Source organism: Trichosurus vulpecula, chromosome 9, assembly GCF_011100635.1.
Source record: "Trichosurus vulpecula isolate mTriVul1 chromosome 9, mTriVul1.pri, whole genome shotgun sequence".
NCBI lineage: Eukaryota > Metazoa > Chordata > Mammalia > Diprotodontia > Phalangeridae > Trichosurus > Trichosurus vulpecula.
The window spans coordinates 51,531,990-51,558,048 of record NC_050581.1 but is presented as its reverse complement, the minus strand read 5'-3'; the positions used below and the strand labels follow the sequence as shown (position 1 = coordinate 51,558,048).

The window sequence follows — 26,059 nt, the reverse complement described above, 5'->3', positions numbered from 1 at the left end:
GGCGAACATCTTCACTGCCACCAGTACAATGTAAATCTCAAACATTTTTCCTCTATCCTGCTCCTAAAGGCTGCAGGACAAAGGGCAAAAAAATTGTATTTCATGGACTATTTATTCTAATTGTGGCTGGCCTCTTCTAGCCATTATTTGTCCATTTCCTAGCATATTCCACAGTAACTCTCTATACTCCCAAGCTTCTAAGGGTTGTCTCCTGTCTTGCTCACTGCCATAGATGGCAAAAACACCCGTTCTGTGTAGGCTTGATTGTCTCACTGAATCCCAATCCCGAGCCTCAATCACTGGTCTGGTCCAGCCTAGTCTAGAACATCATGGCCTGGAAACCCTACCTGCCTTTCAAGTCCCAGGGTAATTAGAGCTCACTCGAATCCCTTATTTTTACATCTATACCTTGCTTTCTTGGAGTCTCAGATTAATAAAAATGTTTAAGCCAATGCTATTACCCCGACACCATTTTCTTTAGCTCAAAGACTAATGCAAAGGCAAGACTATTTGGAAATCAATGATAATTGGTTATCCAATCTGCTGCTTAGATGATGACAAGGATGAAGATAGAAGCCCTTCAACAGGAGCTAGTATAATGTCAGCCACTTAGAGCAAATATCCACTGCAATTCACTCGATTCTTATGACAGGCTTCCCAGTGACCCTTCTGCTGTTTCCTTGTGTAAGAGGTCTTTCTAGGCTTTTTATTGTATTGTACTCATCATACTGCTCTCCCAGCTTTTACCTTATATCCTCTAATGCCATTTTATTAATGTATTCCTCAATATCCTTGTTATCCCTTGTTCTTCTCCCTCTTGCCCTTTCCATCTGGTAATTCTGAGAAACTGGATTCCTCCAAAATGCTGTCGCCACCCTCTCAGCCACTAGGTGGTCTTTCTCCCCGTGGCCTCCACATCAGGCATAGATGTACACCGCAGGATGCTGCTCTTTTGCTGACACTTCTAACCTTACCTTGCCCAGTCTTTTATGCCATAGTTCTTCCAATCATTTTTTGGGTGACAGTGTAGGAATAGAGGGGCTTCACTACAACCCCCAATAGTTACCACCTATCCTTGTTCTTCCAGGCCATCATAGCCAATGCTCTGGCCTCACTTTCCTCCCTAGAAAAATAGGGTCTATCCAAACTTTTCTTCTCTCTAGTGTCTAGCAAAATGCTCTGGATACATAAAGTGCTTTTATTATCTGTCCGGTTGTTTTAATTTTATTTCTATTGGCATCTTTATTTTCTCTAATTGAAAAGACCTAACACTTCATCACCCCCTAATAAAGGTACAAAGATAAAGGAGGTAGAGATATTTAGAGAAGTAGTTTGGAAGAAATAAGCCTTATGTGCACATAAGAGATATATCCAGATTTATGTCTGCAAAACAAACATTATAAATGCAGATTTAGAAACATCTTTTCTTCATAACCAAATAACTGAGTGCCTGTTACATGCAAAACATTAAAATTACTTAGTGGATGAATATTGCTTGTTTTCAAGTTGGACAAAACCTTGAACTTCATTGAATCAAGCACAAGTTACTAAATCTAGCCTGCTGGTCAGACTCATACTGTTCCTTCATAATGGAAGAGGATGTAAGACAGTACTGATTCTAGTAAAAGGAATCATGGCCTGTCTGTCTGGGTATACTTAAGAGTAGGGTACACCTACCACTTTTTTTTTTCTATTTCTAATAATAGCTACCACCAGATATGTGACTTTGTACCCAAACCTTATAAACTGCATTGAAATTAAATCCAATGTTGTCAGTTTTTCTAATCTATCTTCCCAGAAATTACCATTATGTTGTTTTCATGTTCCATGCTTCACAATACTGTTCTTTCCTGTTTCAAGTCTTGACTCTTGGCTAGCTCTCAAAGATGCCGTTGATACATCAGACAACCTTAAAACTAATAGGAGCAACTAAGATAACCAGGCGAGTTCTCATATTGATAATTGCTTCTTTCCTCTCCCGAATGACATCATCTGGTGTGCTCCCTTCTTTAGAAAAGATCAAGATTGAGCTATTATCACCATTGTGATCAAGTTTATTTCAATATTTGAATTAAATGATTCCATTTTTTCTCTCTCAAGTACCAAACAAAAGAAACAATCAGGAAAAGGCACAAAATGTAGGAGATGTGTTCAAGTGTTTCTCCCCCTTTCCTTTCGTACTTACTTAGAACCACTGGGAAAAATAATTTTCTAATTTTACTTATTAATTTCTTTACTTAAAAACAAAACAAAAACCAAACCTTTGCTTTCTATTCTCAAGGAAGGGGAGAGAGACAAGAATAACAGAACAGAACTTACAGACTTCTACTGATGGGGAACTTAAGTATCGCTCAAAAACTTTTAATTTAGAAGAAAGCTACCACGTCTGTCAAACAGAATAAAGCAAACAAGGTAATTTTATTTAAGATTTATAACCTACCTCCTTCCCCAAAAGTAGTAAGGAGGCTAAAGCCAAACAAGTTATGTTCTTCAAACACATTTAAGCATTTCAAACTTGTGAATCAAAACGTGTAAGAATCAGAGGATAACAAGTTATTGGAGTTCATTGGCACAGATAGTCTCCTTTACCCAAGACTGTTATTGAGCTGACAATGTCACCCTGAAGATGACTTCCTTTAGGAACTTCTCTGATGGTCTATTACATAATTTAATACATTTGTGTGGAGGTTTCATGACATTAGACAATTGGATAAAAAGTCAGTAGTTGGCCAAGAGCAGAATTTATATGAAAGTCAATTTAAAAAATGCTTACCATACACATTCATTTGATACAACACTTAAAGGACTAGAAGTCGAAATGAGTATTCCCTCCATCAATGAAATTCAAAATTGCACTACAATTTGTTTTATGTCCTTTGAGAATTTTTCCATCACCCCATGGACAACAAGGTGATAAGACTCCCTGAAATTAGTTAGATTGGTGCTGAGATAATGGTTGTGAAGTCTATCCGGGAAGCCTTACTCAATGACTTTTCAGCTTGGTAGGATCTATTGGAGCTTGGACTCTTGCTGGCATAGCCAGGATACTCTCTACTATCCAACTACTGACTTGGGTGGAAGAACACTTCCCTTCCCCCCTTCCCTGCCCAGTTTCTGGAGGTACTCACTGACTTTGGCATGGCTGGGCTCAAGCAGGTTTTGGTTAATGGGGGTACATGCCATCAGGTGGTCTTTCCCTGAGTGTTACAGGCCTGTGCCACACTTCTTAACACATCTCGGGGCTGTAAGAGACAACTTGTGTAAACATGTAACCTCACTCAAATCTTTTCAAGAAGCTAGTAGGAAAACGGGTATTAAAATTAGTCCCATGTAATAGAATTATGTTTTTGAGATACAATGAAAATGTAAAAGTAGAAATAGAATTTTAACCAATTATTCAGATGACGCAGCAGAAGTGTTTGATCTTTCTGGCATGGACTCCATGATGAACTCATGCCAGGAAATTTTCATGAATTTCATTATGTAAGATTCACAAAATAAACTTGTTCTTGGAATTATAAAGCCTGATAATACATACTAGAAAGATATCACATTGCTTAGTTCTCACTAAACAGAATAAATGATTTGGGTAGAAAGACTCTGCTCCTCCTACTTCCTTGCTGTGCTGAGGTACACATGACAACAGCACCTGTCTGTTTCAAGGCTCTGTTAAACTCAGCACTAGGAAATATTTTTAAGGTTCTTTACTTCTACAAGGATAACACAACATTCTAACCTAAGTTTCATTAAGTTCCTGCATATTTTGGTTAAAAAAAAAAAACAAACCACACCCATAAGTATGTCAGTATGCTATCAAAGGCATGTCATTACAATACTGTGGCTGCTAAAATGAGCCATGGCTTCACAATACCCCAAGAAATTAAACAGAATGCACCCCACCCAATTATATACTCCAATGATTTCAAATGAATCTATAACATATGTTTTATAAAACTATTATTCTGATTGCCCATAGAGGGCCTAGTACATCACTAGTATCCAATACATGTTAAAGAAGGTGGTATTCACTTCAGTGGTTTAATATAAGCCATTAATGCCATCATTAAGGAAGTACCTTATATTTCATAATTAGAAAACCATTTTTCATTCAATTAAAACTCAGAAGCACTGTAGTCTTTGATTTCCTTGACTGGAAATGAAGTAATAATTAAATGCATCACACAATGTAAACATTACCAAAAATTCTTTGTAAAAAGTAATTTACTATCCTATGGAAGAGTGGCAGGTTTCTGTTACCCTCCAAGACTGTACTTAATCCCTTCTCCCTCCAAAAAACCCCTTAAAGTTCAGAGACAAAAATTATTGGTGAATTATTTTTACTATCATTTTCACAACTGATTTTTCAGGGATTTGAAAGACAAAGTCTATAGTACTGCTACTCCCCATTAGGGCTATCTATTCATTGATTTTGAAGGCAGCGTTTGGGTTATGAAGGCATACACGTTACAGTGGAAGTCCAGAAAGAGAGATCATAATCAAAAAGCACAGATTTCTTCATATATCTTTATCAACACCACATTTGGGGTATGTGGACCACAGAATTCTGAACAAGGCAAGTGGAGCCAAATCTACTCCAAAAACTATGGATCCCACAGACTATACCTTACAAAGTATTTAAAGAATATTTCCAGTCATTGTATTTGTACACGGTTCCCTCCTGGAAAACCTTTTATTTTTTTAAGCTCAAATGCGACTAGTTAGAGGCCAAAAAACCAGGATTATACATTGGCAATACTGAAATTAAAAAAAATACATCTTAGTAAAACCTTGTAATAAATGAAAAGGTTTCCCAAACTGTACTTCCAGGGAGAGTAGAAATCTTCCTCAACTTCCACGTCACTCACTGAAGTAAAATTTTTATAGAAAATTTTATTCAACATACAACATTTTCCAGCAAAAAGGCAATATACAGGAAGAGTTGTTGTACACTGCTGCTACAGAAACAAAAAAAAAATACTGGAAAAGAATGAAAAATAAATGTGATTTGCTGATTCTATTTTTACTGCACTCAAAACTAGACACGCTGGCATTAGCTCCGAAATAAAAGGAAACAGTCTGGGACTGAAATAAAACTACACACAATGAATATCAACATCAGTGAAATTCACTTGCAGACTCACCCAACAAAATTAACCTCCAAGTGTTAAATTGTACATGTTCATTCATTAAATATACAATTTCAGGTGGTTTTTTTCTTTTCTCTTTTCCTATTTTTTTTTTGATTTTTTTGTTTTCCTTTTTGTTTTGTGTTTTTTTTTTTTTTCAAAGTCAACAGCTTACTAAACACTAGTGAGCATGCCCTCTGTGCTAAAAGGCTATTTTCCTTGTTTCTTCCATCTGTTCCCATTTAAATGAAACTATATTTATAATCCTTTCAACCTGCTTTTGCCAACTTTTGATGTCATTAAATTTGCCAAGAGGCAGCATAGTAAACCTTAATTGTATTTAACAGTGTTTTTAATTTATTAAAAAGACCCAAAATGTCTTTTAGGGTTTTATTCAGTGCACCCACTCTGCAAATGGGCAGCAAGGTAGTGGCTGAACTAAATAAATCAAAACTAGTTTATTAAAAAGATCCTATGCAGCTGGAGGAGACATAAATCCAGAATAAGTGCCAACAATATACACAATGAAGTAGAGATCTCTATTTATTGATGTTGTGAGTTCTTTTTCTTTTGCATTTACAAATGCACAAAAGGTCATTTAAAGTATAACTGAAGGAAATAAATCAGTTGTGAGTCTAAACATAAGACTTACTTGCTGCAGGGTTGGTGAAGGAAACCATACCAGGAAGGGCAGCCAGTCAGCTTATGCCATCTATAAACATACTACAGACAAATTTTTCGCCAATATCAATTGTTCTACTAAACTCTTTCCCCCATTATGGTGACAATTGCCTTGCATTATGTTTACCATAAAATAACTCTCATTGGCATCCAAGCTTTATAAAAACACCTTCATTTTGCTCAAAAAGGGCGGTCAATAGATACAGAGAAGCCAAACTGAACAGCCTCAACAAAATAAAATTAACATCAGCAGCAAATCCTCTTGCTGAAGACTTCAGATATAGTGCACGTGTACCAAAGTTCTACTGTTGTTAAAAAGGTGCACACACACATGTATTGTCCCTTGCCTTGAACAAACTGGTTAAGTAAGTCAGTTATGAATTTTAATAGCCTTTTCAAGGTAAGTGTAGCGACTTCTCTTTGGGGCTTTATTGAAATGGTCAAGCCCCAGCCAAGGCCTGGGATGAGACATGTTGCCTAGGAGGAAAAAAGAAAAGGTTTAGAACTGTTAGTTCACATTTGATCACAGTGGTGAAAAGTTGTCATGGCTTTTAAATCTAAAAGCTAATGTGTACATATGTACGGACATGCACACATGTATACACGCTCTCTCTCTCTCTCTCTCCACCTCTCTGCATGTATAAATTATAATTCAAGTGTTTCTTATTAGTCAATTTTGAAATGAATAATACTAGGCAAATACTTCAAGGTTGTGATGTTAACTGTATTTTCCCTTTCTTTTGGACACTGATACACAGTGTAACTATAGTCTAAGAAAAAAAGGCTCTAACATTTACTTGGTTAGTGGCATACTAAAATGAAATTTTGGAAGAAATACCTTATTTAAGTACTAGGAAATTTAAAATGTTTATTTTTACTGTCTAAGCTTCTCTGACTTGCAGTTGATAAAGTATAATGGTCTAAAACTAAATGTCAAGGCACTCACCCGGCTGAGCCTCAAAATCTTTCAAATTGACTTCATATTCATCTTCATTTATGTACTGGTGTCGACCCATCATTACAATGGCAAATTTAAACTTAAAAATAAAAAAATAAAAAAGCACAGAAAATAAAACAAAAATCTTTTCAAGTCTGAATAGAAACAGATACTGCTGGGGAGATTAATTTTATCAGTAGCACTAGTTATCTCAAAGCAACAACTGCGGTTTCTAATATACATAGATATAATATATAGCCTTTTGGTAATAATGAAAGCAAACCATGAGGAAGAGGTGTAGTGTTAATTTTTGTGGGCACAGTGGGGGGAATTAATGTAAGGAAGATAAATAGACAGAGTTGGGAAGCAGCTGAGATAGGGGCCTGTTGTCATGGCTCCTGGCACGGATAGACGGGGGATGGCTAATCTCTCCCATCCTAGACTGCATTCTAGATGGCTCATCAACACTGACATTTTATCAGGGAACCCCTAAATTCACACTAAAAGGAACACCAGTGTTCAAGGAAAAGTGTGATTAGCTGTGCCAGAGAAAGCAGTATATTTTACATCATTATGGAGAAGCAAACCTCTATATTACATTAATTTAACAATTACATATCACAGGTCTATACAAAAATGTTTTTTTTTACCTGCTCCTGCAGGTCTAAGGTAAATTCTTACCTTCTCAAACTCTTTTTCCTGGATATCTAGCATTGTCTGAATTCGTTTCATCACTTCTCTGAAATGTTCACCCTATAAATGATTAAACAGTTATTATACCCAGTGATATTTAATAGAAAATTCCATTTGAAACTTTCCAAATCAGCCACATACACGACATTTATTTTAAGATTTAAAAGCAAACTAACTGCGATTCACATCAAACAAAAATACATGAAAAGTCAACTGTTTGCAGGGCCCCAGGCCAGATGTCAGGAAAAAATTTAAAATCATATAAGCAGGTAATGGCCCTCATGAAACCCACACTGAGCAGGAAGAAAATGACACACAAGCTTTCCCCAGTTTTTTTAAATAGACTTATAGTTATTATGCATTTTTTAAAACAAAAGCACATCAGTAAATGAATTTATTATAAATGATTACCTTAGTAATCAAGAGAGGCAGGACAATCTTAAAAAATAACTTACCTGGTGTATCCTGAGCAAAAACGGTATACCAAAAGTTCCGAAGACCTCCTTGTGGAAGTGAGCCACAGTGATGAGCATCTCATTTTCTTTGTCTATATCTACCTGGTCCAAAGGGATTTCCTGTGGTCAAATTAAATATTCTGATCATGAGCAGTTCTGATAAACACTTCAGAAGACAGAAATAGGTAGATTTACAATTAATATACACACTAACAAATTCCAAGGATTTTTGTTCTTAAATAAGTGATTTTTAAAAGGATATACTGACAATCAAAATTCAAATTATTTTCAACATGAAAACATCATTCTAATATACTTATTAACTAATGGTTTCAGAGAAACCAGGCAAGGCTTGTATGAAATAATGCAGTGTGAAGTGAGCAGAATAATTTATACTATAACACCAACATTGTTTGAAAAAAACAAACCCAAAACACAACTTTGAAAGCCATGATTACAGAGGACCAATGATGAAGCATGATACCCAAGTCTTGACAGAGAGGTGCAGGTCTGGCCATGTCACTCGGCCTCTCTTCATTCAATAAACTCCAGTGGTGCCTCATGGCCTGCCTCTGGGACCAAACAGAAAGCCTTTTGTTCGGCATTCAAGGCCCTTCATTATCTGGACCCCTTTTACTTTTTCAATCTGCCTAAAACTTTATTTAACCCTACCATACTCTGTGATCCAGTGGCTCTGGCCTCCTTTTTGTGTCATGTACAAGACAACCATTCTCCTGATACCAGGTATCAGAAGCTGTCTCCTATGCCTGAAATTCTCTCATCTACATTTTCTGGCTTCCTAAAAGTATCAGCTTAAAACCAATCTTCTATGAGAAGCCTTTCCAGATTCCCCTTAAAGTTAGTGCTTTCCTTCTACTGATTACCTCCAAATTATCCTGTACACAGCTTGTTTTCCTCCTGGAGACTCTGAGTTCCTTAAGAGCAGGGGCTGTCATTTACCTTTCTTGTATCCCCAACAAATCAGAACAAAGTACATAGTAAGCACTTAAGAAATAAGTGTTTGCTGACCAACTGACTGAGTCCATTACCTCTCTGTCAGGAGATGTGTAACATGAAGAGGCTATGAAATAAGTACCTAATGGAGGTTTTCTCCTGGAAATAACCAGAAGAACTTTTAAAAAATCATGGCATTGGATAGAACCCTCTGAAACATTTTTGCTCAAAACAAAAGCTTGATCGAGTCCTCTATTTGCAGAAATGGAAAGCTTTCTTCCATCAAAAATATAACATTACAAAAAATAATTTTAAGGAAAAGATTTAGGTAGGAGCCAGTTGTACAATCTAATTAATAACTGCCAGTTCTATACATAATTTAGCTTTTATCATAAACAGCCAACTTCCTTGCAAAGAGGAATAAGATAATCTTCTATAATTCCTTTCAGTTCTAAATTTTATGATTTACTAACCTCTATTCGAAACGTTCGACTTGTTGCAGGTGATAAACATTCTAACAATTCATCTTCCTGATGGACACCAATAATTTTGTAGCTTACAATTTCTAGCAGCCTTAAAAATAGGAAATGAGCAAATACAGAATTAAAGCAAAAGATTATTTTATACAAATGACTGCTTGGATTAAATTATTACAACTTTCTGAGCTTTCCTATCTTAAATCTGCCTAAGTAGATTCACTTTATAGGGTATATCAATCTTAACCAAGTTAACAATTATTTTGGTTGAAATGTCAAAGGGGGTTTTTCCTTCTTAATGGTAGACGTAGGTAGGGAGAGAAAAAATAGATGCTAATTGGAAAAAATTACAAGAAATAAATGTGTGAGAGGGAAAGATGGGATAATGAGATGAATACTAACTTTAAAACTATATATGGAGAACTCATTAAAAAAACATTATATCTGAATTAAAAGGCTTCCATATTTTAAGAACAGCTGGTTATTAACACTGCATCTATATATTAGAACACAGCACTATTAAAACAAATCTTAGACAAGAAGACAATTATCATCTTAACTGATGATTTAAATGGAATATGACCCTTTTAAGAAGGCATAAACACTGTCTTTTCTTATCAAAAGAGTAATAAGATTTGACAATTTCCAAATAAAATTTATGTTTCAAGGTTTTTCATTCACTCAGCTGTCTAAAATCAAATTCAAAATAATCAATTTTAAATCTTTGTTGATAAACTTAGATTTGTTGCTTTCATTTTTAAATATCACCCTGGGATATAGAGAACAACCCTCCTTTTGACTTCAGGCTTCCCAACTCATGCTCTCCCTGTCCTTTGAGGGTAGAGGGGAAGAAATGATTAACATTCTCACACCTGGTCATACCCTTCACATCCCAGTGACTTTGAACAATTGTGGATCATCGCCAAACCCGATTCCATACCCCCAACCCACCTGATTCCTCATTCCCAACCCCTTCTACCCTCTCAGCCAAAGGTTCAACCTAACTCTACCCAATTCTTCCATTGTGCCCTCTGCGTATTCCATAGGCAACAAACTCCCCTTCTTTCATCTTACATCTTTTCCTTTCCCACACCTTCTGCCTACTAGTTCTTACTGAAACCTAGCTTCCCTCTGATGACACAGCCTCCCTTCTGGTACTGGCTGGACCTTCATTGATTCTCCTTATCTCATCATTCAGGACAGAATGAGTTGAAATACTCCTTGCTCCCCCATTGCCATCTGCAAGTTCTTCTCATACTTCCATCACTCAAAAACTTCTCTTCATTTGAGCTTCATGCTATACACATCTACCACCCAATCAAAACCTTGGTAGCTGTTGTCTTTAGACCCCTCAGTCCATTCCAATTCTTCCCTCAGGAAGTTCAATACATGGTTCACAGTTTTTCCTTTCTCTCCAACTCTGTCCTCATACCAGGGGTCTTCTAATACACATACTGACCACACTCCTCCACCGAACCTTAGCCGTGTACAAAGACAGTCATACCCTTCATCTTATAATTACCTATGAATGTACAACCACCACATTCGAGAACTCTGGCTATAATCTATTGGCTTGCACCTTCTGTCTGCCTTCCCTTTCACAACTCTACTCTTTGTCCTCATTATGTGACCCCTAAATTCTCCAAGGCTAGATCCTGAGCTAGTCCCCATATTGATTGTTTGGTGAACCAATTCAAGTCTGCACTGTCTTCCTCTCTTTAATCCCCAGCCTCCTTATCACATCTATAATTACATCCAATAAAGCTTCAACTTTGGATCATTTCCATTAAATGTCACCTTCATGCCTGCTACTGGAATAAAGGTATAAAACACACAATGACTCTGACTAGGCCCACTACAAGTTTATGTTATACAACCTAAACTGGGCCTTTATTGCTGCTAGGCGATCCTATTCCCATATCAACTCACTATCCCACCCTTCAAACCTTGTCTTACCTTCTCAAGCCCCTGGGGCTCCACCTCTCCCAATTGTCTCAGGTGAGAACCTTGCCTCCTATTTTACAGAAAAAAATTGAGGCTACTTGCTGTGAACTTCCTCTTCTCCCTTCTTCCTCATCTTCTATCACTCAGATGTATCCTGTCAATTTCTCCCCTTTTACCCGTCTGATGAAGTGGCTTTACTGCTTACCAAGGCTAACCCCTACTTGTTCAAGAGATCTCATTCCAACAGACCACCCCTCTATCATCCCCAATCTTTCACTTATTTTCAATTTCCTTTATCCTGAAAAAACCCCACTTGATCCATAACTTCCCCTCCCCACTAATTATCATCTTATATATCTTCCTGCCCTTTGGGGCTAAAATCCTTAAGAAGGCCATCTATAATGGAGAGAAGAAATGTACCTCCATTTCTTTCTTTTCAGTCTCTTCTCAGTTCCTTACAATCTGGCCTCTCATCTTCTCATTCCAAAGCTGCTCTCCAAAATTACTAATAATCTTTTAGTTGCCAAATCCAGTGGTCTTTTGTAAATCCTCATTCTCTTTGACCTCTTGGTAGCCTTTGACAGTGCTCTCTAGTCTCTCTCCTCTCTTGGTTTTTATTGTCCTGGTTCTCCTCCTATCTGACCCCTTCTCTGTCTCTTTTTGCTGAATCCTGTTTTTTTGGGGGGTATGTGTTTGTACCCCCAATGGAGAACATGGTGCCTACTTAATGTTTAATTGAATATAACTGAACAGCAAGACTTTGTTTTGTCCTACTTCTTTTACACTTTCCATGACTATTATCAGGAAATGCTTACCTAAGTTTCCCTGATGCTTTCTCACATAGTTCTACAGCCTTTTTACATTCTTCTAACAGGTCCCGGACACACCCATGTTTGTCTGGATATAGTGTTATTTCCTAAATAACAAAACAATTAAACACATACTATTTAGAAAAATGGATTTTTCATCCAACTCTCCCAATGTCTCACCTTCATGTGGAAATGGCCATGTTCTCAAGGGTGATGCAAAAAGAAAGCTCGCTATAGCAGATCATATGCAAGCTGGAAAAGTGGTGTACCAGCAACAAACTGTGGCCTAAAATTTCCAAGCTAACTACAGAAACTCTTATCACAAGACTAGATGGTCCTCCCCTCCCTCTTCCCCAGAAATTCATGACACTGTATGGTTGAGCTATATACATTCTATATGACAGTAATTGGCATTTTTATAACATTTTAAAAAATTATTTCTTTCACAGCAACCTTGTGAGGTACACAGTATGTATCTTTTAGAAAGCGGTAAACAAAAGTGGTGTGACTATCTAGAAACAAAGACTATCAAGAGTCAGGACACCTACATCAATGAAACAGAGTTTTCATAGTATAAGGTTCCTACAATAATAATTTAATCTGGCATGACATTGGGAGTATGGAAAAATGTTATGTTCAAAATGGCTAATTAGTAGTTTTATTTGCAAGTGTCACCTTGGAAATGAAACTACTAATTAGCCATTCTGAACATTTTTCCATACTTTGCATACATACTGTGAAAATGGTAGTGTTCTCTAGGGAGGATTTGTTCCTGGATATGAGAAACTATATTCTCAGTGCACAGGAAAAGATCAAGTACAGATTTTTTTGGGGGGGGGCGGGTGTGTGGGAGGGAGGGAGGAGATGGAATTATACTTGGAAATACTTTTAGGGGTATAAAACTTCAGTAGCAATATGAATTAAAAATTTTTTTAATCTAAAAAAAATCTTCAGGAGAACTTTTACCTGCTATGGCCAATGCTCTTATCAAATATTTTTAAATCCTGAGCCCTCCAGAAAGAGATATATTTTAATCACCTATTAACTTTATACATTGGGCTTTTTTTTTCCATTGAAAGGGAAAGTGGAATATACATAGGTGTATATTTTCATTTGAATCATACCAAACTTTGTTAGAGGGCAGTAACATGGCTCAATGAATACAGTACTGGGCCTGGAGTCAGGAAGACCTGAGTTCAAATCTTAACCACTACTTGCCTAGGAGGTTAAGAAGAGAAGCAAGGTGGTTCATTGGATAGAGCATGGGACTCTAAACTCACTTGGGGTTTCAGTCATGTCCGTCTCTTTGTGATGCTATTTGGGGATTTCTTGGCAAAGATACTGGAGTGGTTTGCCATTTCCTTCTGTAGCTCATCTTATGGATGATGAAATTAAGCAAACAGGGTTAAGTGACTTGCCCAGGGTCACATGGCTAGTAAGTGTCTGACGCCAGATTTGAATTCAGGAAGATAAGTCTTCCTGATTGAGGAAGACCTAAATGCAAATCCAGCCATAAGTACGGAGACACTCTAGTATCTCTGCACAATAGGGTCCACGGGGCCACAAACGTTTGACAGCAACAAAACTTTGCTGAAGAAGCTGACAATTAGCTCATGTTATACATTTGACTTTGCTTACCTCTTCCCTAAATTGACTGTTTAGCCAAATACATTTAAAACTCCTCCGATTTTCAAAATCTGTTATTTTCATTTTCAGCTAGGAAAAACAAACACAATTTAAACGTATATCCACATGTATTTTCCTCCCACCCTTTTTTGATGATTGTCACTTCACTTATAAATGATTTGGCTTCCTACCTGCTGGTAGTAAAGTTTCTTGGGTTGTCTGGGTTTAAAGAACTGCAGGAGATCTCTTAAAGTACCTTCATAATTATGTCTAAGAGGATTACCTGGGCCATCCCTATAACTACACAAGAAAAGAGTATATAAATATCATTTGTTTATTTATGCCTATAGTCTAAACATCTGGCTGTACATAGAGAAGCCACTATCCTTTTAATCTTAGGTATGCAACTCAGGATCAACCATTTGGAAGTGAGAGTGGAATTACCTAAACCAACAGAATATGATGTCTTTTGTTTTTTCTTTAAATAATCACAGGTGAAAAAAATCTTGCATCATGGCAAATACTGCTACCAAACTAATATTTATGTAAGAATATATGTTGAAGTATCTTTTAAAAGTTTAATATTCTGAAATCATACAACTGAAACTGCAAAAAAAATAAGCATCCTTAAAAATTATACTTTGACTTACTCCTTTACATTTCAGGCTAATTGCCTGAAAAAGCTCTTTTCTTCCCATTCAACAAGTTTCACATGATCACCATCTTCCAGCTAACACACACTCTGCAACCAGTCACCCTTCAGTTTTTCAAATCAGTGACTGCAAAATATTAAAATACAAAACCTCCTACTCTTTCCTTGGGCCAACCCACCACAGTAATAGGAAGGAATGGAATGCCAACTGAAGGAGGAGTTGGTTGGTACAGGGCAATTAAAAAAAAAGGCTATAACTTATTTTAAACAAGGTTCACTATGGCAGAGAAAGCACATGGAAATGTCAGGTTGAACAACACAGATTTCTATAAATACATCTTACCCTTGGGACTTGAAAAACTGAAGTAGCATTGGGTCTGTATTTAGCCTCTGTGCAACTGTCTTTGCAACCTAAGAAAAGGAAACATTGGTGATGACGAAGTATGTCCCGAACTAGATCAAAATATAAAGTTTAAATATATCCCTAAGTTATCGACACATCACCAGTTCTCCTGGTAAACACTGAAAAGCACAGGGGCACGGGCAGAATGTGACCCATCAAAGAGTTTTCTTAGGTTTTTCAGTGGCTCATTGTGGTTGGAGATGATCTCACTCTTAGTCTTTACAGTTTGCTATTTGTAAGAATGTGACGACCAAGAAAAAACCCTTAATATGTTGAAATAACCCTGGCTCATCTAATAAAGAATTTTCATTCAAATATTTTAGCCTACCAAAGGAGTACAAGATTTTCTTAATAAATATTTACTTTTAATATTGCTCCACTTTTCCAATTACGGTTATCAGAGATTCAATCCTAACATACAAAGACTGAAGAAAATCAACTTACACACAATTTGCTGTAATATATATATTCCAGAGAATTGCCTAAGATGGACAACAGCTTTAAAATGGAGTTTGTTTTAAGAATGTAAGAATGCTCCAAATCCATTTCCTACTATCTAGTTGTAAAATGCCAAAGCTACGTTGGTAGAAATAAATTTGATTTTTTGAAGAAATCACCTGTACCCCAACAGTTGAGGTTAATTTTTACACATTACATTCTGGTTACACAATATAATATACACATACAACATACACACACTTATTCTCTCTCCCTATCTCTCACCCCACCTCCCCTCCCCCCGCAAAATGCTAAACTTCTCCTTATTAAGGGTGGGCTTTGGGTTAAAAAGCATGAAGAGTGTGAGTATAAGTAACAAAAGCGTATACTTTGTTGGGGATAAGGAAAGAGGACAAGGCATACATCTCATTTCTGTAGGAACATTGCAAATAATTATGGAAGAAAAAAGTGGAAAATGAAAAAGTATACTATGGGGAAAATTCTTAATATAACTTAAAGTGTATTTGTGTTTTGAGTATGACCTATAATGCTAAAACGATCCAAATTTAAAACTAATAGTCTGAACAATTTCTTGCAGACTCTATTTACTAGGGAACTTCTTTTAACTAGACTGAAGGAAAAACAACTTTTTCTACCACATGGGAAGCAAAAATTTCAATTTGTAGTACATACCTGAAAATAATTCATCCTATTTGACAAAGTAACAACAAACCCAGGATCATTAGGAATAGTTTTATCACAGAAAATGACATCCACACGGTGATACAGATCTCTGAAATACTCCTTTGCAGTTGGTAGTTCACTGTTATCATTTTCTGGGTCATCTCTGAAAACAAAAACCCAAGTTATTAACTAATTTAATTAATTTAAGTGGTAAGAGAAATGGTTAATACAAATTACACTAATATTTTAAAAGATATTTTCAATGAGAAAATTAATGTGATGGAAACTTATACAGTAAAGAATCTACATGTTGACTTTTAAATATTATGTTTTGTGGCTTAGAAGACTACAAGCTAGTATTTTAAAATGATCTGGGGCAAGACAAATCCGCCTCTAGGAGCATGCTAATAGATTAGTCTCACAACATGATAGTTTTTCAATGACACTTAGAAAGTTTATTTGCATAATCTTGCAAATAAGACTGGTTCCAATCTGCTATCCAAAATCTGGTTGTTCCCACATGATGTTCAACTTAAAGAGGACAAGCCAGGCAAAGATTTAGTATTAGGCCATATTTAAGAAACAATTCATTATAGCTACTATGTCCATGACAGAAAGTACAGAAATAATGATTTTAAATCCCAATGTAATCATACCATTAACATAACACAGACTACAAAAGAAAATTCTCTACCAGACACCTACAGTTCAGCTTTAATCTTTGTTTGGTCAGATGACTACAGAAATATTAGAGTTCTTTACTTAATCCTTGTAGGATTACAGACTATCACTTGGGGGCCTTCTAGTATTATATGCTCATTTTATAGAGGAGGCCTAGAAAGGATAAATGACTTTCCCAAGTCTACCACGGCAGCAAACAGCAGAGCTAGGAACTAAAAAGGTTCACAGACTGCTCTTTCTAAAGGTAGTTGTTTTTGGTTTAAAGTTTATTTAAATTTGGATAAAAGGCATCAAGTATTATGGGAAACAAAGTCCAAGTTTTAATTTCTTATGACAAATTCCTGCCATTTAATAAGAAAAAGTTTAGCAATAAGTTCAACTTAACCATAATTAAACCCTTCAAAAAATACATACTTCTGAAACACTATGATATCACCATCCATTAGTTCATCGAGTGCTTTATCAAGAGACACATCATAATCCTGAATTCTCTCTGTTAAATTCGGTTTAACTTCCTACAGTAAAAGATAACATGAAAATAAAAACAAAGCAGCTTGTTTTTATAAGAATTGAAAAAAATTGTATAATAACAACGCATGGCATTCACTTTTTTCAGTAAAGAATTTTCTTAATCGTTTTATCTTAAATATAAACTTAAGATATATAGTATAAGGATTCTTAATTAAATGTTCAATCACAAAATCCAATTACAAAGTAGGCATAAAATTAGTGTGATACTATATTTATTTTCTTTAAATCACAATCTGGATATAAATACAAGTTTGAAATTGTCACTGCTTTACACAATTTAACTTTACACACCAATTGGGATAAACAAATGAAACTTAAACTACCATTTAACGTAGCATAGAATGTTACTGTAAAAAAGGTAAACAATCCAAACCTCATAGAGGATAAGGCTAGTTTCTTGGGAAAATCCTGCTCTTTCACACATAACTGGGAGCAAGTCACCTAAAAAAGAAAAGAAAACATGTATAACCACATATCACATTGTAATATGATAAAATTTTAATTACCAAAATTCTAGATGGTAAGAGAAAAGCTTACGTAAAGACTTACGAATTTTACAGGATATAGGCGTATAGATATGTCCACAATAATTCAAACTCCGTGTTTTTGGATCATACATCTTCAGGAACAGCATTACATCATCTGTAAAGTGATAAACAGATTTTTGCATAAAGACCAAATACACACACACAATTCGTATTAAACGCCATAAACATATTAAATTTAAAAAAAGTTCATTTATTGTTTCATTTAAACTTGATTAGTATTATTAAGAAGCTATTAATTAATGTCAGGGGCTCAAATTAAGTTGGACTTGAATTAAATGAATTAGTTACCCTAACAAATTTTTGAAGTTTATTTATTATGCTATAATTAAACTGGAGTAAAGGTGGTAAAAGAACCTTAGTCTAGGATCAAATATAGGTTCTTTCTTTGAACCATGTGACTGGGGCAATCTGTCAGTGTTGTAATAGATAAACCTCTACTGAAGTCCTACCTCACAATGGCAGGGAGGTGGCCCTAAGGTCTTTAAGCCAACAAAGTGCAGGCATTAGCAGGTTCTATAAAAAAGACTAGACCTAATATGCTGTAATATATTAAGGACACTTAAATATTTATGCAATGTAACTTGGGAACTCATCAATGTAAATATTCCCTCCAAAGGAAACCACCTCTATCTTCTCAACCTATGTCGTTCCTGTCCATGTTAACCTGTAAATCTATCAAGAGAAATTTTCCAACATGCTCAAAGTATTACCTCTAGGTCACGTAATATTTTACGTCTGAATAACAACAAACATGATCAATACAGAGAAACATCAAAAGATGTACACGAACTGATGCAGAGTGAACGAAGAGAAGCCAAGAAAACAATATATGCAATGATCACAATGATGTAAATGAAAAGAACAACCGAAAGTGAATGTTGCAAAATTACAAAGACAGGAGATTCATGAACGTAGTACATTGTACGTATTTTCAATGTATTGACCAGTTACCGCTGATTTTTTTTCCTTCCTTAGTCTGTAAGAAATATTATTTATTCTATAAGACGTATATCAAGGAAGGGGATGGAGATGAAGTAATTTACAACATTTTTGTTGTAGCAAAGAGATGAAAATAAAGCGGTTGGGCATCAACTGGGGAAAAGCTGAACGATAAAAGTATAAAAATCTGGCTCCTTTTTACCTCTCCAGATTTCTCATAGCTTACAGCCCTCCATGTGTGATCCAGTTATAATGGCCTACTCCTACTTTGTCAAACATGACTCTCCATCCCTATCTCTGTGCCTTTACACTGGCTTTCTCCTCCTCTACTCTCCCACCTCCCCCCCCCCCCCAACTCCTCTTACCTCTGCTCCTTAATTTCCCTGGATTCCTTTCAAGACTTCGTTAAAATCCTACCTTCTGCAACAGGCCTTTCGTGGCATCTCTCTGCCTCTCAGCTGCTAAGTAATGCCTTCTGCTTTTAAATTACCTCCATCTATTCTCTATACATCCGACAAGTACCAAGTTATTAATATGACGTCTACTCCATTAGAATATGGGCTACTTGTGGAGAGGGGTTTTTTGGTTTTGGGATTTGCCTTTCTTTGTATCTCTAGTCCTTACTTAGCACAGTGCCTTGTATAAGGTAAGTGCCTAACAAATGCTTATGAACTAAAATACACTAGCAGGTATTAAAGTATAGCTTAATTTGGTTTGGAGGATCTTAAGTTCTTCATAGGCCTACACAGGACCATTTTTACTTTCTATTTCAAAGACTGTGATGGACAAAGAACTTGAAGAACTTGAAGAACAAATCACTTGAAGAACACCTATTGTCAAAGACCATATATGGCAGCTACTTCCTCATCTGTGACTATTTTCCCTACATTATATTGATAGTAAGTTCATCACTAGAAGTACGGTCTCTTATGAAGCATGTGCTAGATGATGAACATCTCTTTGACTTGACTTTTGATTTTATGTATTCTAAAATTTGTTTACAAACAAAAGGCTAAAATACCAACACATCCTAAACCTATATGATAAAAGGAAGGACCTCGAACATTATGTCCTTGGGTTCACTCTTATGTATTGTATAGACCAGGGCTGTCCAAAAGGCGGCCCTTAGGCCGCATGTGGCCCCCAGTGAGATTTATGCAGCCCGCCTACAAGCATAGAAATTTACATAAATGCTTTAGTAAAGGAAGCTGAGCTACTGCAGAGCTCTCCCTAAAATGGGAAATCAAAATATGTTGTCTACTGTTTCAATAAAAACCTAAGGTTGAACAGCCTCGGTATAGACAACAGGAAAGTCTCATCTCTTTGTTCTTATGGTCTCACAAGAGCTCCAGTTTCCTCTTTTCTGTTCAATCACATATGCAGAGTTGTCACATAACCCCAGAAGAGTCCCTCTTTCTTCCCCTAAATATTATTTACAAGTGGTTTATAGAAACAAAAGAAAAACAGATTAGGGAACACAACGCACATTGCCTTGTTCTTAGTTTACTGTAAGACATTTTTATTTTTAAGAAGCACTTACGATCTTTATCAAACTTTGGTAATGTTGCCCCACTAGCAGCCATCTCAGGATCTACTGTTTCAAGGAATATTGTCCATGGATTTTCATTGTCACTGAGTTCAATCATCTATTTTTGAGAAACAAAGAGCTAGTCACTGAATTGGGTAGCAAAAATTTGTATTCATAAAATGAAGATGTGACCCCATATTTCTAGAACTCCCTAACTGGATCATATAAGAGGCTAATAACACATATAAAACTTACTGTTTTATTGCCATCTGCTTCGTTATCTAACATTGCCGGTCTTTTTGTTCCATTACTCCTTGCCTGCATGGGCCATAATCGAATCTGATCCTGTGGAAATCCCTAAACAAACAAAACATAAAATGCCAATAAAGTAAGTAAAATGGATAGAATACTGGACTTGGGACTCAAAAGGTCTGATTTCAAAATCTAATTGATCTTTACTAGCTAAGAGAAATCCTTAGTCTTAGACTCACAGGGTTGCTATGAGGCTCAAGTGTGATAAATGAAAAGAATTTTGCAGACTTTAAAGAATCATGTGATGCAGCATAGTGTAAGAGATGAAGCTCCCCTGAAAGTTAGGAAGACTGGGGTTCAAAGGTTGCCCACAGTGTTGTGTGACCAAGTCATTGATGAGGATGTTAATGTGTGAGTTCTGATGAAATCAAAGATCAATCCTCACACGATCTTCCCATGAAAAGTAGCACCCTATCACTATCAGCCATTATTATCATCATTTGCTAGTGAAATATCTCAATACGTTACAGGGAAGAGCAACGCACAAATTGTACACAGCCAAGAATACTAGTGGTCTGCTACCAGGTATTCCCTTGATTCTCTGAAAAATCTATCATAACTGTCATCTTGTCTCCCATTTCCTTCCCACCAGAGAAATAGTTCTTGACTACTCAATTTATGAATCAAAGCATCTTCTATTAGGTACTAGACCTGAGCACAAACATGCAAGGGGAAATGTAATGTTCAAGAATCAATTTTGAGAGCTAGTCAGGAAGTAGGATTATCAATAAAACAACACAAAAAACAAAGACCTTTAATCTCATGACGGCTGCTGCAATGAGGAAATTTGCTCAGACAATGTAGACCAGTCCTTCCTCTGATGTTGCCTAAAATACTTATCCGTCTTTGGCCACTCCTTTCCTTTATGTACTATGTTCTCCATTAGAATGTAAGCTCCTGAGGAAGTGGTTTATAGGTATTCTCCTCTTTTAATTACCTAGTCTTTCGGGGAGACTAGGGGAAATGTAGGTGATAATAAAAACAAAAGATAGCAATAAAAATCTTTATTGAAAAAAGGAGGTAAGCTCCTCCAAGAAAAAGAAGTGCTTTCCTTTGATATTTATAACTTCAACACTTGGAACAATGCTTGAAATATAGTAAACAATTTCATCCATTCACTCATTCATTTTCTGCACTTCTACCTTTCATGGATTTCTTAGCAATGTTATAGGAAAAATATTTCTAAATGTAAATGATAAGGGTGAAAAGGAACTAACAAAGATTTCCAGTTTACCTCATGACCTTCATACAAAAATTCATCCCCATAAGATATAAACTGAACACAATTTTCTCATTAAAAGTTCAGTTAAGAAGAATTTTCCCAACAAACAAATCCACTGAATTAGGGCACCAAAACTGAATGTTACAAGAATCATTCAACAAAACAAACTTACCATTGTTTGAGAAAGATTCTGTACAAACTCAGCTAATGAGGAGTTTTTTAATACTTTGAAGACCGTATATTTTACTTTTTCTTCATCATACATATCATTGCCTTGGTGCCCACAAAACTGGTCCTCGGTCACTATCTGGAAATATGCATTGATATGTGAAAATGATTAAAAACAGGAAATCTATCAACCAACCTTAATGAATAAAATCAGTGTGATGATTTATACCTAGTTCAAGGAGAAAATGATAGTAAAAAAAGACTAGATACAAATAACCATGTATAGCTGATAAAAAGTTACTATAAATGACAAAGAATTTTATTATAAATTATTTATTTACCCACAAAAATTACAAAGTCTACCTCAAAGAACATCAACTCCTTTAAGTAAAGAAAACTGACATTTTTTTTCTCTAAGAGTCAGGATACCATATCATTTTCAGATTTGCATAACATTCATATATACTATGAAAATGAAATGAAAAGCAATATAAAGCACTAGTTGAATGCAACCTATTTTCTCTATAGTGTAAATCCAGTTTAAAAATTTGATTTGTTCTCTCCAGTAGAATGTAAGCTTCATGAGTGCAATGTCTCCTTCCTTTTTCAATGTCCCTAACCAGTTTCTTCTCTTTTCCTAGCCTGTTGCAAATAACTTAACAGAACAGTGTACACAAAAAGACAGAGGTACTAAAATAAAAGATCGATAGACCCAACAGTTGACTTCTGTGGAAAAAAATTTAGGTTCAGGCTATCCTGAGAAAAATGGAGAGGGAGATCCTTTGATCTTCCAGATGGCTTTTTGGCTAAGCAGCACACATATTTTGGGTGGGCATGAATCATTAATCACCTGTCTTGCTCAACAAGTTTTTCATTAATGAATGTCTTAATCTTCTTTTGTATTTCTATAGTTCTTAATCTAATGATAAGCAGACAAAAACACTAAAATATACGATTAAAAATAAGAAAAATGGCACCAAATACTGTTTGTAGCTATGCTGAATTATTTTTTCTCATTTGTCATTTATTACTCCTAAAGTCTGAACATTCATAGGAATTCATGTTTTACACCCATGCTTTTGTACCTGTCTCATCTAACAGTCAAATAAGGACTTTGTGCCCTCCTTGGTTTGGAAGCTGACCTGCACTTGCATATAGAGATGGGCTTCCTGCCGCTCCTTCCTCTTTTGGGCTTCTATTCTTTTTTCTTCTTGTAAGCGTTCTACCAATTGTTGAGGAATATCATGATCAGTGACAGCTTGCAAAACTTCACCTGCAGAAATAACTGGGATTTAGTTTATAATTTTTAAGTGATTCAATTCCACTCCTCTGAAGTGAATATACTAATCTGATTAATCACTTTTCAATTTTATTATTTACTCTGGTCTACTGGCTGAAGAATTACTCTTTGTGCCATGGACTCATAACAAAATAAAAGATGAAAAAACATTTTAAGCCACATGCCTTTTTCCCCTTGAACTCAAGATAATTTTGTATCTTGATAATCTGACAAGATAATTGGGCTTTTCCCATTCTCCTTTAAGAGTGCACTGATTATTAGAAAACCAAGGAAGAATCTTTTGAAAGGGTACTTTCAAAACTTAAAAAAATATTGTCTCTCCTCCCTCCCCCACCCCAATAGAGAATGATTTATTTCTAAATAATTTAAGGTAGTTGCTGATAGCACACAAAATACATCTATACAACTTCATAATACAATTGCTTATACTAAATTCTCCCTCTTTTATCTATGTATCCATCTCTTCCCTTTTATTCTTTGTTAAAAAGGATGTGAAGGAGAGAAGAATGGATATATTCTGAAATTAAGATGGTGGGAAACTAATTTTAAGTGATCAAGGAACAGAAGCATATAATAAAAATAACAGATTACATACTTACTCAGTTTGGACTCCCTGATATAAACTAACATATAAGCATTAGTACAATGCCGAACTGATAAGTCATCATCATGACCTCCGTAATTATGCTCAATTGCTTCTTCCTTTGTACACCTTGACACAACATCGTCATCAAATTTACACCACTATAAACAAAATGGACATTGCTTAAACAAAATATACACCAATCACATGAGATGTAAATTAAAACGTTAAAATTTAAACTCAGGAAGCGAAGAGATTGTTGCATTCTTTGTATTTGTCTAGTGTAATGCTTGGTACAAAGCAGAGGTAGCTGGGCAGAGCAGTGGTTGGACCTGGAGTCAGGACTCTCATTTCATTCACTTATTAGTTCTGTGATGCTGGGCAAATCACTGGACTTATTTGCCTCAGTTTCCCCAACTCAACAATTTCGCACAGTGCCTGACACAATAGTCCTTTTAATAATTTCCCTGTTCTTTCTTTCTGTCTTTGATAAATGTGATAAAACATGCAGTCACTGATTCTTTATGAAGTTTTAATGTATTTCAGGAAAATTTTATACTTCATGATGCTTTTTTTTTTTTTACAACAGTTCTGTTCCACTGATTACCACGATGCCGACATACATGAAAGCCACAATTCCCACCATGGAATCATATTAACTCAAAGAACAGAGGGGGTACTGGGTCCTTCTAAGCTACTTTTCTTCTGCAAGTTTTACTACACAAGTACCGACAACATGATGTAATGTAAGGAGAAGTGGACCAGGGGTGAGTGACCAAGAGTGAATTCCAGTCCTTCCATACCATGTAACTTTGGCAAAGTCACTTAAATTCAATTCTCTGAAGCTCCCCTATCTGTCAAGTAAGAGGACTCTAATTTGCCCTGCCTACTCTAGGCAGAGTGAGGACCAAAGGAGATGTTGTACATCAACAGTGTCTTGTAATTAGACTTGTTAAATTAGAAATGTTAAATATTGTCACCATGACAAAATTCCTCTCACAGGGGAATGACCCAATGATATTTAGAATATGCTCTCTCTACAAATAATGCCCTGATAAGATAGCTGTAGGAGAACCTCATCAGATCAAAATACTTGCTAAATGCTCCAAGAGATGGCTATAAAAATTTAAGACCTGGATAAATTTTAAAACAAATAATGTTTAATTTAACAGAAGAATGAAACAATTATGGGTAAACTCAAAACGATTAAGTTTATTTTTTAAAAGGGGTGGCTATATTGGAGGTCTTACTGAATGTCAATCACTTTAGCTACTTACTTTGCCATCCCCTCTAGGGTTTAGGTACACCACATAATGTCCGCCATGATTATCTCCACTATGTACTAGCACTGCATGCAGAATATAATTTGCAGGATCCTTGGGATCTGTTTTTTGTAAGAACTCATCAAGTGGCAACTGTTCAGGAAACTCAAATCTATCAGGAGAGAGAAAAGAAACGGCTTTAATAAATGTATAAAGTACTTCAGAAAGTTATGCTTATCACTAGTGAAAAAACAATCTTAATTAGCCATGTTAATGGAAGGAAGTCATGACATCATTAACACAAAGATAGACGACATAAAAATCATGGATATTGGCCACTGGATGGGAATTTTTCTACCTACTGTGCACAGAGCTGTTGCTGATTTTCTGGAAACTGAAAAATTTTCAAACAAAATAATGAAACCATAGTATCCAACTACTCCATCTTGTTCTTCCTGCTCCACACTCCATGCTAGGAATGGATTGCAATACCTCTCAGATTGTGTGGTCACGGAGTAGCCTAAAGTAATGCTAAGACTTTTCTTAAATCCAATTGGTTTATATCTTTCTTGGGGAAAGGATGCAAGATCAATGCAATGAATGCAAGATCATTGAATCAGTGTGTGACATGGCTGAGGAAAACAGCTTTATGCTGAACGAACAGGAAGTGCCAGAGGTGATAGTTATGCTATACTGAACAGCTATTCTCCCCACTTTTAGAATGTTCTTCAAGGTCTAATTCAGGTGAGGCTTCAGAGTATAAAACCTCTCCTGAACCCTTCCTTCATGACCCAAGCCAAAAATCATGATTCTGTTTAAAGAAATGTCATAGACCATTTTTTGTCTCTTTCCTTTGCCCTTCATAGCTACTAGCTGAGGCAGGTGGACACTCATCCCTGTGGATCTGGGGAAGGATTCAGACTAAAAGGTCTGGGGAAAGCTGTATTAAAAAGAGAGCTTCCTTGAAGATTATTAAATGACCCACTGACACTGAGATTTCCACAGAACTCTTTTTCATATTGAATGCAGCGCCATGGCTCTATGGATTACAATTTGAGAAATGCTGTACTTAAGAGGTGTATCATGCTCTAAGTAACACTGATAAGA

The 26,059-nt window shown here is 36.0% G+C and overlaps 1 protein-coding gene across 1 annotated transcript in view; it reads right to left on the bottom strand.

Annotated features, from left to right (window-relative positions):
• Positions 1-2,399: 2,399 nt before the first annotated feature.
• The window catches only part of USP7 (ubiquitin specific peptidase 7), a 93,119-nt gene continuing 69,459 nt past the window's right edge, over positions 2,400-26,059 (bottom strand). Inside the window, exons 13-31 of the mRNA XM_036739191.1 lie at positions 24,968-25,124; positions 23,707-23,851; positions 22,950-23,080; positions 21,812-21,946; positions 20,361-20,462; positions 20,118-20,223; positions 17,640-17,732; positions 17,464-17,531; positions 16,974-17,074; positions 15,888-16,041; positions 14,697-14,764; positions 13,893-14,001; positions 13,714-13,791; positions 12,082-12,182; positions 9,320-9,419; positions 7,893-8,012; positions 7,426-7,497; positions 6,754-6,844; positions 2,400-6,284 (exon numbers count right to left, since the gene is read on the bottom strand). Of these exons, the coding sequence (XP_036595086.1) occupies positions 6,178-6,284; positions 6,754-6,844; positions 7,426-7,497; positions 7,893-8,012; positions 9,320-9,419; positions 12,082-12,182; positions 13,714-13,791; positions 13,893-14,001; positions 14,697-14,764; positions 15,888-16,041; positions 16,974-17,074; positions 17,464-17,531; positions 17,640-17,732; positions 20,118-20,223; positions 20,361-20,462; positions 21,812-21,946; positions 22,950-23,080; positions 23,707-23,851; positions 24,968-25,124 (2,038 nt within the window). The 3' untranslated portion in view covers positions 2,400-6,177. The remainder of the gene's footprint in view (positions 6,285-6,753; positions 6,845-7,425; positions 7,498-7,892; positions 8,013-9,319; positions 9,420-12,081; positions 12,183-13,713; positions 13,792-13,892; positions 14,002-14,696; positions 14,765-15,887; positions 16,042-16,973; positions 17,075-17,463; positions 17,532-17,639; positions 17,733-20,117; positions 20,224-20,360; positions 20,463-21,811; positions 21,947-22,949; positions 23,081-23,706; positions 23,852-24,967; positions 25,125-26,059) is intronic.